The sequence below is a fragment of the Rutilus rutilus genome (genome assembly GCF_951802725.1).
Source record: "Rutilus rutilus genome assembly, chromosome: 12".
In the NCBI taxonomy this organism is placed as follows: Eukaryota; Metazoa; Chordata; class Actinopteri; order Cypriniformes; family Leuciscidae; genus Rutilus; species Rutilus rutilus.
In genome coordinates, this window is record NC_140217.1 from 30,861,521 (window position 1) to 30,874,854 (window position 13,334).

General features: G+C 39.1%; 1 protein-coding gene across 4 annotated transcripts in view; it reads left to right on the plus strand.

The window, feature by feature from the left end:
* The window catches only part of itpr1a (inositol 1,4,5-trisphosphate receptor, type 1a), a 32,173-nt gene that overhangs the window by 8,602 nt on the left and 10,237 nt on the right, over window positions 1-13,334 (plus strand). The window contains exons 9-41 of one of the 4 annotated variants that reach the window (XM_084426168.1): window positions 2-148; window positions 245-340; window positions 493-537; window positions 738-892; window positions 979-1,078; window positions 1,165-1,325; window positions 2,174-2,315; window positions 2,402-2,560; window positions 2,694-2,866; window positions 3,383-3,502; window positions 4,194-4,388; window positions 4,472-4,723; window positions 4,814-4,955; window positions 5,673-5,820; window positions 6,336-6,526; window positions 6,676-6,802; window positions 6,890-6,944; window positions 7,027-7,192; window positions 7,616-7,783; window positions 7,875-7,952; window positions 8,060-8,197; window positions 8,296-8,421; window positions 8,524-8,724; window positions 8,848-8,963; window positions 9,172-9,307; window positions 9,478-9,603; window positions 9,677-9,805; window positions 10,098-10,218; window positions 10,859-11,043; window positions 11,391-11,539; window positions 11,723-11,834; window positions 12,404-12,439; window positions 13,116-13,163. In XM_084426168.1, coding sequence (XP_084282294.1) covers window positions 2-148; window positions 245-340; window positions 493-537; window positions 738-892; window positions 979-1,078; window positions 1,165-1,325; window positions 2,174-2,315; window positions 2,402-2,560; window positions 2,694-2,866; window positions 3,383-3,502; window positions 4,194-4,388; window positions 4,472-4,723; window positions 4,814-4,955; window positions 5,673-5,820; window positions 6,336-6,526; window positions 6,676-6,802; window positions 6,890-6,944; window positions 7,027-7,192; window positions 7,616-7,783; window positions 7,875-7,952; window positions 8,060-8,197; window positions 8,296-8,421; window positions 8,524-8,724; window positions 8,848-8,963; window positions 9,172-9,307; window positions 9,478-9,603; window positions 9,677-9,805; window positions 10,098-10,218; window positions 10,859-11,043; window positions 11,391-11,539; window positions 11,723-11,834; window positions 12,404-12,439; window positions 13,116-13,163 — 4,443 coding nt within the window. The remainder of the gene's footprint in view (window position 1; window positions 149-244; window positions 341-492; window positions 538-737; window positions 893-978; window positions 1,079-1,164; window positions 1,326-2,173; window positions 2,316-2,401; window positions 2,561-2,693; window positions 2,867-3,382; window positions 3,503-4,193; window positions 4,389-4,471; window positions 4,724-4,813; window positions 4,956-5,672; window positions 5,821-6,335; window positions 6,527-6,675; window positions 6,803-6,889; window positions 6,945-7,026; window positions 7,193-7,615; window positions 7,784-7,874; window positions 7,953-8,059; window positions 8,198-8,295; window positions 8,422-8,523; window positions 8,725-8,847; window positions 8,964-9,171; window positions 9,308-9,477; window positions 9,604-9,676; window positions 9,806-10,097; window positions 10,219-10,858; window positions 11,044-11,390; window positions 11,540-11,722; window positions 11,835-12,403; window positions 12,440-13,115; window positions 13,164-13,334) is intronic. The other 3 variants (XM_084426169.1, XM_084426170.1, XM_084426171.1) reach the window with 3 other exon arrangements.

The window sequence follows — 13,334 nt, forward strand, 5'->3', positions numbered from 1 at the left end:
GGGTGACGTGGTGAGGCTTTTTCATGCGGAGCAGGAGAAGTTTCTGACGTGTGATGAACACAGAAAAAAGCAGTATGTCTTTCTGCGTACCACCGGGCGCCAGTCTGCAACCTCCGCCACTAGTAGCAAAGCACTCTGGGAGGTAGAGGTAAGTTAAGGACTTAGCTTTGTGAAGTTGACCAGTTGTTTTTGTGAGTGTGATTGTTGGTTTGGGAATCTAAACAGATGTTTGCATACTTTTCAGGTGGTTCAGCATGATCCCTGCAGAGGCGGAGCCGGCTACTGGAACAGCCTCTTTAGGTTCAAACACTTGGCCACCGGCCATTACCTTGCTGCAGAGGTTAGACCGATATGTTACCTGGAATAAGAGTTCACACACATACACACATGCAAATTAATCAAAGAGTGTGTAGTTCGAGAGCTTGATGTTAGAAAGAGTAGAGAAGGTGACTTGCGACATTTATCTAATTATTCTAACCTTATTGTGATCAGGTAAATCCAGACTATGAAGAAGAATACCTGGAGTCCCGTTCCTCTGTGAGTGTGTGCTTGAGAGCGTGTGTGACTGTGTGTGTCTGTGTTTTTCCCCTTTCACCTTCTGAGCTTCTGAATTGATAGTATGAGCAATTTGAGGGTCTCTTTACCATATTGCACTCATTTCAACACACATTAGTTGAGACAAAGCAGACTGTCATCTTGAATGCACAGTCACAGTTGATCGACTGTTTCTCTCGCAGCTGGATTCGGAGCAAGAAATGATGCGGGCACGTGCACGTAACCCTCAGGATAAGGTTATGTATACACTGGTGTCTGTTCCTGATGGCAATGACATTTCGTCAATCTTTGAGCTTGACCCCACCACTCTGAGAGGCGGAGACTCGCTTGTGCCGAGGTACAGCGAGATTGTGACTTCTTGTGACATTTTCTGATTAATTACGCTTATATTAAACTTGTCATATTTTGGATTGTGCCTGTCAGAAACTCATATGTGAGGCTCAGACATCTCTGCACCAATACGTGGGTCCACAGCACCAACCAGCCAATAGATAAAGAGGAAGAGAAACCAGTCATGCTCAGAGTGAGTCAGCTTCTGTCTGTGTATGACTAACATTGGTTTATGGTTTCTCTGGAGTGTGTCTCCTTCACTCTGTATTTGTGTCTCAGATAGGAACGTCTCCTCTGAAGGAAGATAAAGAGGCTTTTGCCATAGTGCCAGTGTCTCCAGCTGAAGTTCGGGATCTGGATTTTGCTAATGACGCTAGTAAAGTGTTAGCTTCCATCGCAGCCAAACTGGAGAAGGGCACTATCACCCAAAATGAGAGGAGGTAAAGGTTACATTCATCTATTCATCCATGTGTCCGTCCATCAGTCCTTCAGTCCTTCCATCTATCCTTCTTCAACCATTTATTCATCTTTTCATTCATCCATCCATCTGTCCATTGGACCTTTTTCCATCCATCTGCCCTCTGTTTTCTTTCTTTATCCATCCATCCATCCATTGATCCATTCATCTGTCTGTCCACCTGTCCATAATTCTTTCAACTATTTCATATTTCCTTCCATCCATCCATCCATCCATTCTGTCTCTCCTTCAACCACCCATTCATCCATCCATTCATTCATCATCTGTCTATCTCTGTCCTTCCATCCTTTCTTCAACCATTTATTCATCTTTTCATCTTCATCCTTTCATCCATCTGTCCTTTTGACTTTTAAATATATCTATCCATACATCTTCTCATCTTTTTGTTTTTTCTTCCTTCCTTCCTTCATCCATCCATCCTGCTATCTGTCTATTTGTCCATTCATCCATCTGTCTGTACAGATTCCATCTTTTAACTATTGTATCTTCCCATCATCTATCCATCTGTCCATCCATTTGTCTGTCTGCCCTTCTTTCCTTCAACCATGCAGTCATCCAATAGTTCATCCATTCATTCATCTGTGCATTTGACTTTCAATCCAATTTTCTATCTATCTTTCTCTATTATTTCTTACTTCATCCATCCATGCATCCATTAGTCTGTTTATTAATTTATCCTTCCATCCGTCCATCCAACCATCTGACCATCTGACCATCTTTCTGACAATATTATTTTAACCAATTCATCTTTATGCCCTTTTTTTGTTAAACTGCTCACACTTAAAAAAACACATTGTCTCTCACACACAGGTCAGTGACAAAGCTACTGGAGGATCTGGTGTATTTTGTGGTGGACATTCCCAGCTGTGCTCAGGATGTGCTGGAGATCACAGTCAACAAACCCAACAGAGAGCGTCAGAAACTCATGAGAGAGCAGAACATACTCAAACAGGTACTCATATAGGGTTTAGTTTTAAAACATCTCACTAAGATTCCTTTCAATGACCTTTCAATCTGTCTTGTTGTGTGATTGGCCAGATATTCAAGCTGCTGCAGGCCCCATTCACTGACAGTGGGGATGGCCCTATGCTGCGACTTGAAGAGCTTGCAGACCAACGGCACGCACCTTTTCGTCACATCTGTCGACTCTGCTACAGGGTCCTACGTCACTCACAGCAGGACTATCGCAAAAATCAGGTTAAACTACTGTGAAACAAAATAAATGCAACAAAATTACACTACTGCAATTACAAAATTCACTTACAACCCCTTGTACTATATATTGTACTAAATGCAAAAATGTCCTCTTTCTCTCATTATTTGCGTTTAGGAGTACATAGCAAAGCAGTTCCGCTTCATGCAGAAGCAGATAGGATATGATGTGCTTGCTGAAGACACTATCACAGCCCTGCTGCACAACAACAGGAAGCTTCTGGAGAAACACATCACTGCAGCTGAGATAGACACCTTCGTCAGCCTGGTCCGCAAGAACAGAGAGCCCAGGTGTGCGAAAATAGATCTGCATAAATGTTCTTGGTCATTTACATGTATTCATTTAGCATACCCTTTCATCTAAAGCAGGGGTGGGGAACGTTGGTCCAGGAGGGCCGCTGTCCTGCCGAGTTTAGCTCCAACCCTGAAAGAAACTCACCTGATTGAATCCTTTGTGATCCTGAAGACATTGATTAGCTTGTTCAGGTGTGTTTGATTAGGGTTGGAACTTGGAACTAAACTCAGCTGGACAGTGGCCCTCTAGGACCAACCACCCCTGATCTAAAGCAACAAACAAATGAGAAATGTTATGATGTAAGTGATTCATCTTAAGTACAATCCAGTACAGAGATGTTGGTGGTTTAAGCGAAAGTGAAATAGATGTTTTAAAGTAAGAGTTTAGAAGTACAGTAGAAGTGTATTAAGTTGTGTCTTCAGATGTTTCTTAATGATTTAATGATTTGAACTATATTTGTAATAGTTTTGTGTCTTACCCCGAATGATTGAGTTGTGTCCCTGTTTCTCTAGATTTCTGGACTACTTATCAGATCTATGTGTGTCGATGAATAAATCCATCCCTGTCACTCAAGAACTCATCTGTAATGCTGTGCTGGACCCAGCCAATGCAGACATCCTCATCGAAACAAAGTACAACACCTACACTGACTATTATCCTATGTGAACAATAGAACAATATACACTACTATGTTTGGATTCAGTAAGATTGTTTTGAAATCAGAAATTAAGACTTTTATTCAGCTAGAATGCATTTAATTGATGGATTGTTACAAAAACATTCTATTTCAAATAAACGCTGTTCTTTTTAATTTTCTATTCATCAAAGAATCCAGAAAAAAAAATGCATCACGGTTTCCATATTAAGCAGCACAGCTATTTTCAACATTGATAATAATAAGAAATATTTTTTGAGCACCAATTCAGCATATTAGAATGATTTCTGAAGGATCATGTGACTGAAGACTAGATGCTAATGGATGCTGAAAAATCAGCCTTGCCATCACAGGAAAAATAATGTTTCACAATATTACTGTTTTTACTGTGTTTTTGATTAAATAAATGGCGCCTTGGTCTGCATAAGAAATCTTACTGGCCCCAACCTTTGAATGATAGTGTTGCAGAACAGCTAAAACAGATCATATAATTTAGCAAGCGTATTTTTGAACATGTAGTGTCATTATTGAGGGCAAATCATCTCATCTACACTGAATCAAACCAGAAAGTGAAAGTTCATGAGAAATTAAAAATAGTTAGCTCGTGTGGTCCATAAGAATAGAGGTCTGTGGGTGTGGTATTGAATGAATGTGTGTTTGTGTGTCAGGCTTGTGTTATCACGGTTTGAGGTGGCAGGAACAGTGCTTGGTGAGAGCACAGAAGAGGAAGAAGAGGATGAAGAAGAGGTATGGTTGTTCTGGAAGGACAGTAGAGGAGAGGTGAAGAGTAAGAGCATCAGAGAGCTTGCACAGGATGCCAAAGAGGGACATACAGAGGACCATGAAGTTATCAATTATTACAGGCATGCACACACGCCTACATTTACATGAACATTTGATGAAAGGAAAGATACACAGAAATAAAATGATAACGTCTCTCCGTCAGGTATCAGCTGAATTTGTTTGCACGGATGTGTCTGGATCGGCAGTACCTAGCCATTAATAAGATATCAGCACAACTGGACGTGGATCTGATCTTACGCTGCATGTCAGACGAAGACTTGCCCTTTGATCTCAGAGCCTCATTCTGCCGCATGATGCTGCACATGCATGTAGACCGTGACCCTCAGGAGCAGGTCACCCCTGTCAAATATGCTCGGCTGTGGTCTGAAATCCCTTCACAAATTGCCATTGATGAGTAAGTGATTCACTTTAGAAACAGTAAACGGTGAAGCCCTTTTAGTGAGTAGTTTGTTTATTAGCCAGATGTTTTCCTGTTTCTGACCAGTTATGATAATGATGGGACATCACGTGATGAGGTGAAGGAGCGCTTCTGTCTGACAATGGAGTTTGTGGAGAATTACCTGCGGGATGTTGTTTGCCAGAGTTTCCCATTCTCAGACAAGGAGAAAAACAAGCTCACTTTTGAGGTGTGTCTTTTAAAATATATATATATTTAGGGATACATTTACCCAATGTATCTTGTTCACTATGCACTCACAATCTAGTTTAAACAGACGACAAATAACGCGGTACTGTGAGTATTTGAATTAAGCCATTGCCATCGTATTACTGTAGGCTTCTTATAATTTTAATTTAATTTAATTTAATATTCAACAATACTATTGATCTTCCTGCATTGACACCATTATATGAGAACGGAACTGAGCTGTACGATGAGATCACGGTTTTCTTCAGAGCGGCTATATATATATATATATATATATTTATATATATATATAAATGAACTAAAAAAAAAAAATTTTTTTTTAAAAAATTACAACAAAAATGAACCATTGCTGAACTTACTTAAGCTGGACTGTGATGCTATTTTCATCTAGAAACAAACTTTATTGCATTATTTTTCTGTTATCACTGTAAAGCTGCTTTGAAACAATCTGTATTATAAAAAGCGCTATATAAATAAAGGTGACTTGACTTACTTGACTTGACTTATAGCTTGCTCAATAAAATGCAACATTTTCCTGGCACAGTTAACATTGTTTCCAGCTGCAGAAATCAGCATTTTATTTAAAAGAGATGCTATATAATAAAAAATAATAAAAAAGTATATAAAATATTAGTTCTTAGTTCTTTAGTTTTTAAAATAAGGACACTTTTCTGAAATGCTTTTCCACTTTCTATAGGTGGTGAACCTGGCGAGAAACCTGATCTATTTCGGTTTCTATAACTTCAGTGATCTGCTGAGGTTGACCAAAATCCTGTTGGCAATCCTGGACTGTGTCCATATCAGTAACCCCTTCCCCATCAAACTGGATAGAGAACCCGGCAAAGGTCAGAAACAAATGGAGCCCCTAAAGGGACATAGTGAAGAAAATAATTAGATGGGAGGGAAAATAATTTGGAAAAACATTCTCACAAATGTTTTGCGTTCCCCCGAAAAACTTTGCGTTCACTTGCAAAGAACACAAAAGTTTTGCAAACGAATGCAAAAGTTTTTGCGAGGGAACGCAAAGGTTTTGCGAGGGAACGCAATTTCTAATATTTTAGTAATTTGATAATATTTAATAGTAATATTAAAATATGATTTAAAATATGTATTTATAATAATAATAATGTAATAATTAATATTTATCACTGAATCAACATAAATACATTCAGTCACACCAACAAAACTAAATTAAAGGTTATATCAGTGAGAAATAGCTTTGAAGTAACAGTTGCAGGTTACTTGTTTTTATTGTGTAGATGATATGTCCACACCAATTACACAAACTAAAGTCCTACTAAAATGAACTAATGTCAGCAACAAAAGCTCTAGTGTGAAAGTGTCCTGTTTATGCCGGTAGGAAGTAATGTGATGCGGTCCATCCATGGGGTTGGAGAGCTGATGACACAGGTGGTGTTGAGGGGTGGGGGATTTCTGCCAGCCACCTCCCACAACCCTCCCGATAGAGATGAAGTTAAAGCCCAAAGTGAACCTCAGAAACAGGACATCCTTGTGATGGACACCAAACTCAAGATCATTGAGATCCTGCAGGTGTTAAAACACACCCTAGCCAACAATTGGATTGAGATGTTCCATATAAATTAATATTTGAGAAGTTAATATCTTAAATGTCTAGGAAATGCAAAATTAGTTTTGCACAAGTACAAATAGCTGTTTTCACTCTCTAATCTTCTGTGTAGTTCATTCTGAATGTGCGGTTGGACTACAGGATCTCCTGCCTGCTCTGTATCTTTAAGACAGAGTTTGATGAGAGCAACTCTCAAACAGAGCCGTCTGTAAGCCAGGACTCTACTGGCAGTGTTCAAGGTGAGATGAGCAAGTGTGTGTTTGTGTCAGTATCAGTATCAGCTGGTATGGATAAAGTGGTGTGTGAATAACTTCTGTCTTTGTTAGGCGCGCTGGACTTTGAGCACATTGAAGAGCAGGCGGAGGGTATTTTTGGAGGAAGGTAAGAAGGCTGTGCTCATTGATAGTTTGTCTCATGTTTGTGTTATGTATGTGTGTGAATCTGTGTGTGTTTGTGTTTGTAGTGAAGAGAACACCCCACTGGATCTTGATGATCACGGTGGCCGGACGTTTCTGAGGGTCCTACTGCACCTGACCATGCATGACTATCCTCCACTGGTGTCACGAGCCCTACACCTCCTCTTCCGACACTTTAGCCAACGCCAGGAGGTTTTACAGGCCTTTAAGCAGGTATTCATTCATTCATTCATTCATATATATATATATATATACACACTAATATATAATAATATAAATACACACACATATATTATGTAAACAAAAACTTTTAAGTTAGATGCGATTAATCACGATTAATCGATTTGACAGCACACATTTTTAAATAAAGTTGAAAGGCCATCTTTTTGTGTTATTCATATTGTATTTTTAGTCTTCTTCCCATTAATAACAAAAGACATAAATGTATTAGATAAATATACTATTTTTGTTCAGTTTATAAAGTAAATAACTTACTTTATTTTATTTTATTAACTTAAATTATTTTGTTATATTTTTTATAGAAAAATAAATCCCCCAAAGTTGAAGAAAGCACCCAGTATTTCGGATGAATAATACCATTGTAATAAATGAACATTTTCTGTTGTACCTGTCCAGGTTCAGCTTCTGGTGACCAGCCAGGATGTGGAAAATTATAAACAGATCAAGTCAGATCTGGACCAGCTGAGGTCTATAGTAGAGAAATCAGAGCTGTGGGTGTATAAGAGACAGGGGTCAGACTCTGGACTGGACCCTGGAGAGGTCAACACTGAAGCTCACCACAAGGTCACGACGTGCTCCCATTATTATCTGTCCATAAAAAAACGAAGAAGCCTAGTGAATTATATGATGAATGAAAGTTTTTCTCCTCCAATAGGTTGTCATCAACTCAAGTAGATCAGACAAACCCAAAGTGGAGAGTACAAGCAGCTCAAACTACAGAGTCGTGAAAGAGGTGCAGTGTGTTTTTCGTTTATAGAGTTCGTAGGTTTTGACAAGAAAACAGTATGTTCTGTGAAGTAAGTTTTATGTTTGAAAGTATTCTTATGTTTGTGTGTGTAGATCCTGCTGAGGCTGAGCAAATTGTGTGTCTTGGAGGGCATCTCTGGCAAGAAGAATAAGAAACAGCAGCAGCGGCTCCTCAGGAACATGGGAGCACACAGTGTGGTCCTGGAACTGTTGCAGATCCCTTACGAGAAGGTGCGGGTCAGCCTTTGTGAAACTAAAAGGGTTAGCATTCATCATTGAGCACTTGAAGTAGATTTAAATTGTTATATGTGTGTTTGTTGAAATTTTAGGGAGAGGATATTCAGATGCAGGAGATTATGACTTTAGCCCATCAGTTCCTTCAGAACTTCTGTGCTGGAAATCAACAGAACCAGACACTTCTACACAAACACATTAATCTGTTCCTCAACCCTGGGGTGAGAGCAATCACAAATAAACACATTTTCATCTGTGCATTTCAGCTGTTCTTCACTCAGTTCTCTGTTCCGGTTTTTCTTTTTTTCTCCTTCTGTTTCTAGATACTGGAGGCAGTGACCATGCAGCATATCTTTATGAATAATTTCCAGTTGTGTAGTGAGATTAATGAGCGGGTGGTGCAGCACTTTGTGCACTGCATCGAAACGCACGGCCGCAGTGTCCACTACCTCAAGTTCCTGCAAACCATCGTCAAGGCTGAGAACAAGTTCATCAAGAAATGCCAAGACATTGTCATGGCTGAGGTCTGTGGACCAGGCAAACAATTTTTTGAGATTAGTGTTTTTAACTACAAGCCCCACATTGCTACTATTCAAACTAGTGAAGACTGTTCTTAGTGAAATAAAAATGTGTGTGTATTTGTGTAGTTGGTGACTGCAGGTGAGGATGTGCTGGTGTTTTATAATGACCGGGCATCTTTTCAATCATTGGTCCAAATGATGCGTCTTGAGAGGGAACGACTTGATGAGAGCAGTGCACTCAGGTAAGGAGGCGCCTTTGCTTAATGTCTCTGTCTCCACTCTATTATAATAATCTTTATATATATATATAATCTTTTTATTTGTTATGTTTCTTAGTGTTTACACTTATCTGTCTTTTATGTTTTACAAAATCATACAAAGTTTGTAAGCTTTTTCCTGCTAAATATTGGCCATCATCGGTATTAGATTTGTTTTCACTGACTCTTGCAGGTATCATATTCACTTAGTGGAGTTGCTGGCTGTGTGCACTGAAGGGAAGAACGTTTACACTGAGATCAAATGCAACTCCCTGCTCCCCCTTGATGATATTGTACGTGTGGTCACACATGAGGACTGCATCCCTGAGGTGTGTGTGGCAGGGGAAAAGGCTTGAAGTGTTTGTCTTTGTTGAATCTGTTGAATAATTTTAGATTTAGGTTGTAAACGGTTTTTTTCTTTCTTTTATTGTATTATAACAGAAGTCATTTGTAGATCTGTGTGACTTCATAAGATGTGAATACATTACTTTAAATGTAGGTGAAGATGGCCTATGTGAACTTCCTGAATCACTGCTATGTGGATACAGAGGTTGAGATGAAGGAGATCTACACCAGCAATCACATGTGGAAACTTTTTGATGATTTCCTAGTGGACATCTGCAGAGTAAGACTAGGCACTCAGAGATATACTCATAATGTGGTCTTGATACTCACACATTCAACATGACTTCTTGCAGGTGTGCAATAACACGAGTGACCGTAAGCACGCTGACACAGTTCTAGAGCGCTACGTTACTGACACCATCATGAGTATCGTCACCACCTTTTTCAGCTCACCGTTCTCAGACCAGAGCACAAGTTTGCAGGTAACACACAGTGTCTTCCAGCAGCCCAGTACAACTCAGCATCATTTAGACCAGGGATAGGCAACTCCGGTCCTGGAGGGCCACTGTCCTGCAGAGTTTAGCTCCAACCCTAATTAAACACACCTGAACAAGGCAATCAATGTTTTCAGGATTACTAGATAGATACAGGCAGGTGAGTTTTTATCAGGGCTGAAGCTAAACTCTGCAGGACAGTGGCCCTCCAGGACCGAAGTTGCCTATCCCTGATTTAGACCATCTGTAAGAGTGACATTCATCTCTGTTTGTGGCTTAGACCCGGCAGCCAGTGTTTGTGCAGCTGCTGCAGGGAGTTTTCCGAGTGTATCACTGCAACTGGTTGCTCCCAGGTCAGAAGGGGAACGTGGAAGCCTGCATCAAAGTGCTGAGTGACGTGGGTAAGAGCATCAGTTCCACCAGCTGTTTGTAACTTTCTTAATATTACCTTGAATTGTATTATTGTGTTGTATCATACGATTATAATCGTAAAATTAGTGCCAAAAACATTTCTAGAACAGTGGATCGCAACCTTTTTGACTCAGAGGTCCCCTGTTGTCCAACACAATATTCAAATGCTCCCCTATATTGGCTGTTTCCTATTTCCATTGTAATTATGACAGAGCTGCTTGGTTTCAAACTTTATATATAAAAAAAAAACTGGGAGTATTGATATATTAAATTAATTTTCACAATTTGGTTTGGGAGTTCAGAAGTTCAGAATGTTTTCAATTAAAATATTTACAATTTTTACATTCATAATATATATATTTTTTTCTATATTAGAAATACGTTTCAGTTTACATCTTGATTTTGTTTTTTTAGGATTTTAATTTAGATTATAGTTATTAATTATATTTTATTAATCTGAATACCTTTTTAGTCATCTTGGAAGTTTGCTGAGGCCCCTAGTGGGCCCCAGGCCCCTGGTTAAGAACCACTGTTCTAGAAAGTTGTATGGTGCCAAACTAGTGGCACCGAACATTTTGTGTAATGCACGACTCTGAATGTGCGTGTCTTTTACCATTTTGTATTGTGCAGCCAAAGGCAGAGCCATAGCCATTCCTGTGGATCTGGACTGTCAGGTGAATAATCTGTTCATGAAGTCCAACAACATAGTGCAGAAAACAGCCCTCAGCTGGAGATTGTCTGTCCGTAATGCTACGCGAAGAGATTCCGTTCTGACCACCTCCCGAGACTACCGCAACATCATTGAAAGACTCCAGGTGAATGAGTGAAATTGCATCTGTTTTCATATATGTTTGCTATGTATTTTATGCTTATTAGAATATTGTGCATTTATCTTTAAAACATGCTTCCTCTCAATTGAAATCAGTAGTGAGAAGTGTGTGGCGTTATTGTGTGGAGTTACTAGGTAGACAGTGACGCAGCTCATTAGGTTTCAGAACAGAGCTATGATGTCTGTTTGTCTTGTCAATGATCACCCATGTCTCTCATTTAATTCCTATTAAACTTGTATTCAATTGTTTGCCTCAGTGCCTTACTTTGTTAGTGTGTGTGGTGAATGTGTGCTTTTGTGTGTATTTGTGTATGCGTGTATGTGTGTCTTCAGGATATTGTGTCTGCCTTGGAGGAGCGCTTGAGGCCTCTGGTTCAGGCTGAGTTGTCTGTATTGGTGGATGTTCTCCATCGTCCAGAACTGCTGTTCCCAGAGCACACTGAAGCCCACCGCAAGTGTGAGAGTGGAGGCTTCATTTGCAAGTATGATAAGCTCTTGTTGCAATATGTAATACTTTATATAACATAATAAAATACTATATTATTTTTTTATAGGTTATCATGCTGATTAATTGTAAAATATATTACCGTACTATTTTATTATATTTTCATCATTGCTTATATGTTTTAATTACATTGGCACACTTTTATCTGCTTTTTGTACAGATTGATAAAACATACCAAGCAACTTCTAGAGGAAAATGAGGAGAGGCTTTGTATCAAAGTCTTGCAGACACTCAGAGAGATGATGACCAAAGACAGAGGATATGGAGAGAAGGTATTTAACACAGCAAACAGTAATAAAAGGACTAAGAGATGTGTTAAAAAAATGTTTTATCTTAAGGTATAATACAGATGTGATAGCAAAACATCTTAAGTGTTGTGAGAGGTTGATGGCATTGTCCTCTACACGTACCGTTTTCATTTGTAGTGTCTGCATGTGTGATCTTAATCACAAATGCAAGTCCTGCTAGAGCATGTTTACTTAAAGCTGCAGTCTGTAACTTTTTTTGTGTTCATAAAAGACCGTGACCATTTTTCAAACCGTGTTTGTCTTATCCTGAATCACTACGGTACACCTATAATAAGTGTTTATGTTCAGACTATTTTAGACTGGTACAGGTTGTACCTCTGTCGAGTAGCCCAGTACTTTTGCAAGACTCATGCAGTTCTGTTTATTAACCGCTAGAGTGCCAAAAGTTACGGTCTGCAACTTTAAGTTAGAGTTAATGGTCACATCTCCTCTGTTATGTCTTTCTGTTACCACTCATGCCACTAATAGTTACTGGCTTGATTTGAAGAATGTCCACCCTTTCATTAACCCCGTACTTCACTCCTCTTTTTCAGCTACTGGGATTTGATGATGAGATGGATGTCACTGAGGTTGTCCCCTTTTTGTCATTCATCCCATCTTCCCCTTGTTCATTTATCATCTGTGTATCTTCTTTCTTTTTCCATCCTTGAGAGTATACACATTATTTGTTAGATGTGGTATGGATATGGATCTGTTGTGGTTCAGTGTGTCCCCTAAAACCATTTGTTACCAAATAAAAAGTTAGAAAGAAAAGAGTATATATAAGAAGGGCAAGCCTTTTAATGTGCACGCCCCCACTCTAACTTCCTTTTTCAATAAGAAATATGAAGAAAATGTTCTTCAAACCATTTTGTGGTGCTTTAATAGTGCTGCTAATCCAGTATGATGTAGTAAATTGTAGTAATTGTTCTTAAAGCTTTACAATAAAAACCTCTTTGTGAGCTTACCTTAATATTTACCAACTATTTGGGTAATAACTGAATATTTGGACAGTTTGGATATTAAGTGTTATGTAACAGACATTTTATTCTGACCGTAACATTCTCATCTTGTACTTTTTCCTAATGTAACTCTTAAATCACTTGCATATCATAACAAACTAGGTTACTATGAGCTGACCATATAATTTTGGTCATTATTATAACACACAAGCATGCTGCTAGGATAGATCTGGAGATTGCTGCATGATGATACTCTACTAACTCTGTGTTAGTGTTCTGTTGTCCACTCTGCTCACTCACTCAGGTGGTGGATGTCAGTCTGCCACCCAAACAGCTGGAGGATCGGAGGAGGGTAGGTCACTAACATCACCTAACCCTGCTCTTTAACCACACACCTGTACCTCTCAGGTGCCCCGGTTCAACACAACTATTCCTTTGATATGAATCCTGTTTATTTGAATAGCTCTTATAATACAAATTGTTCCAAAAAATAGTGTTTTACAGCCATGCAGAAACAACAATG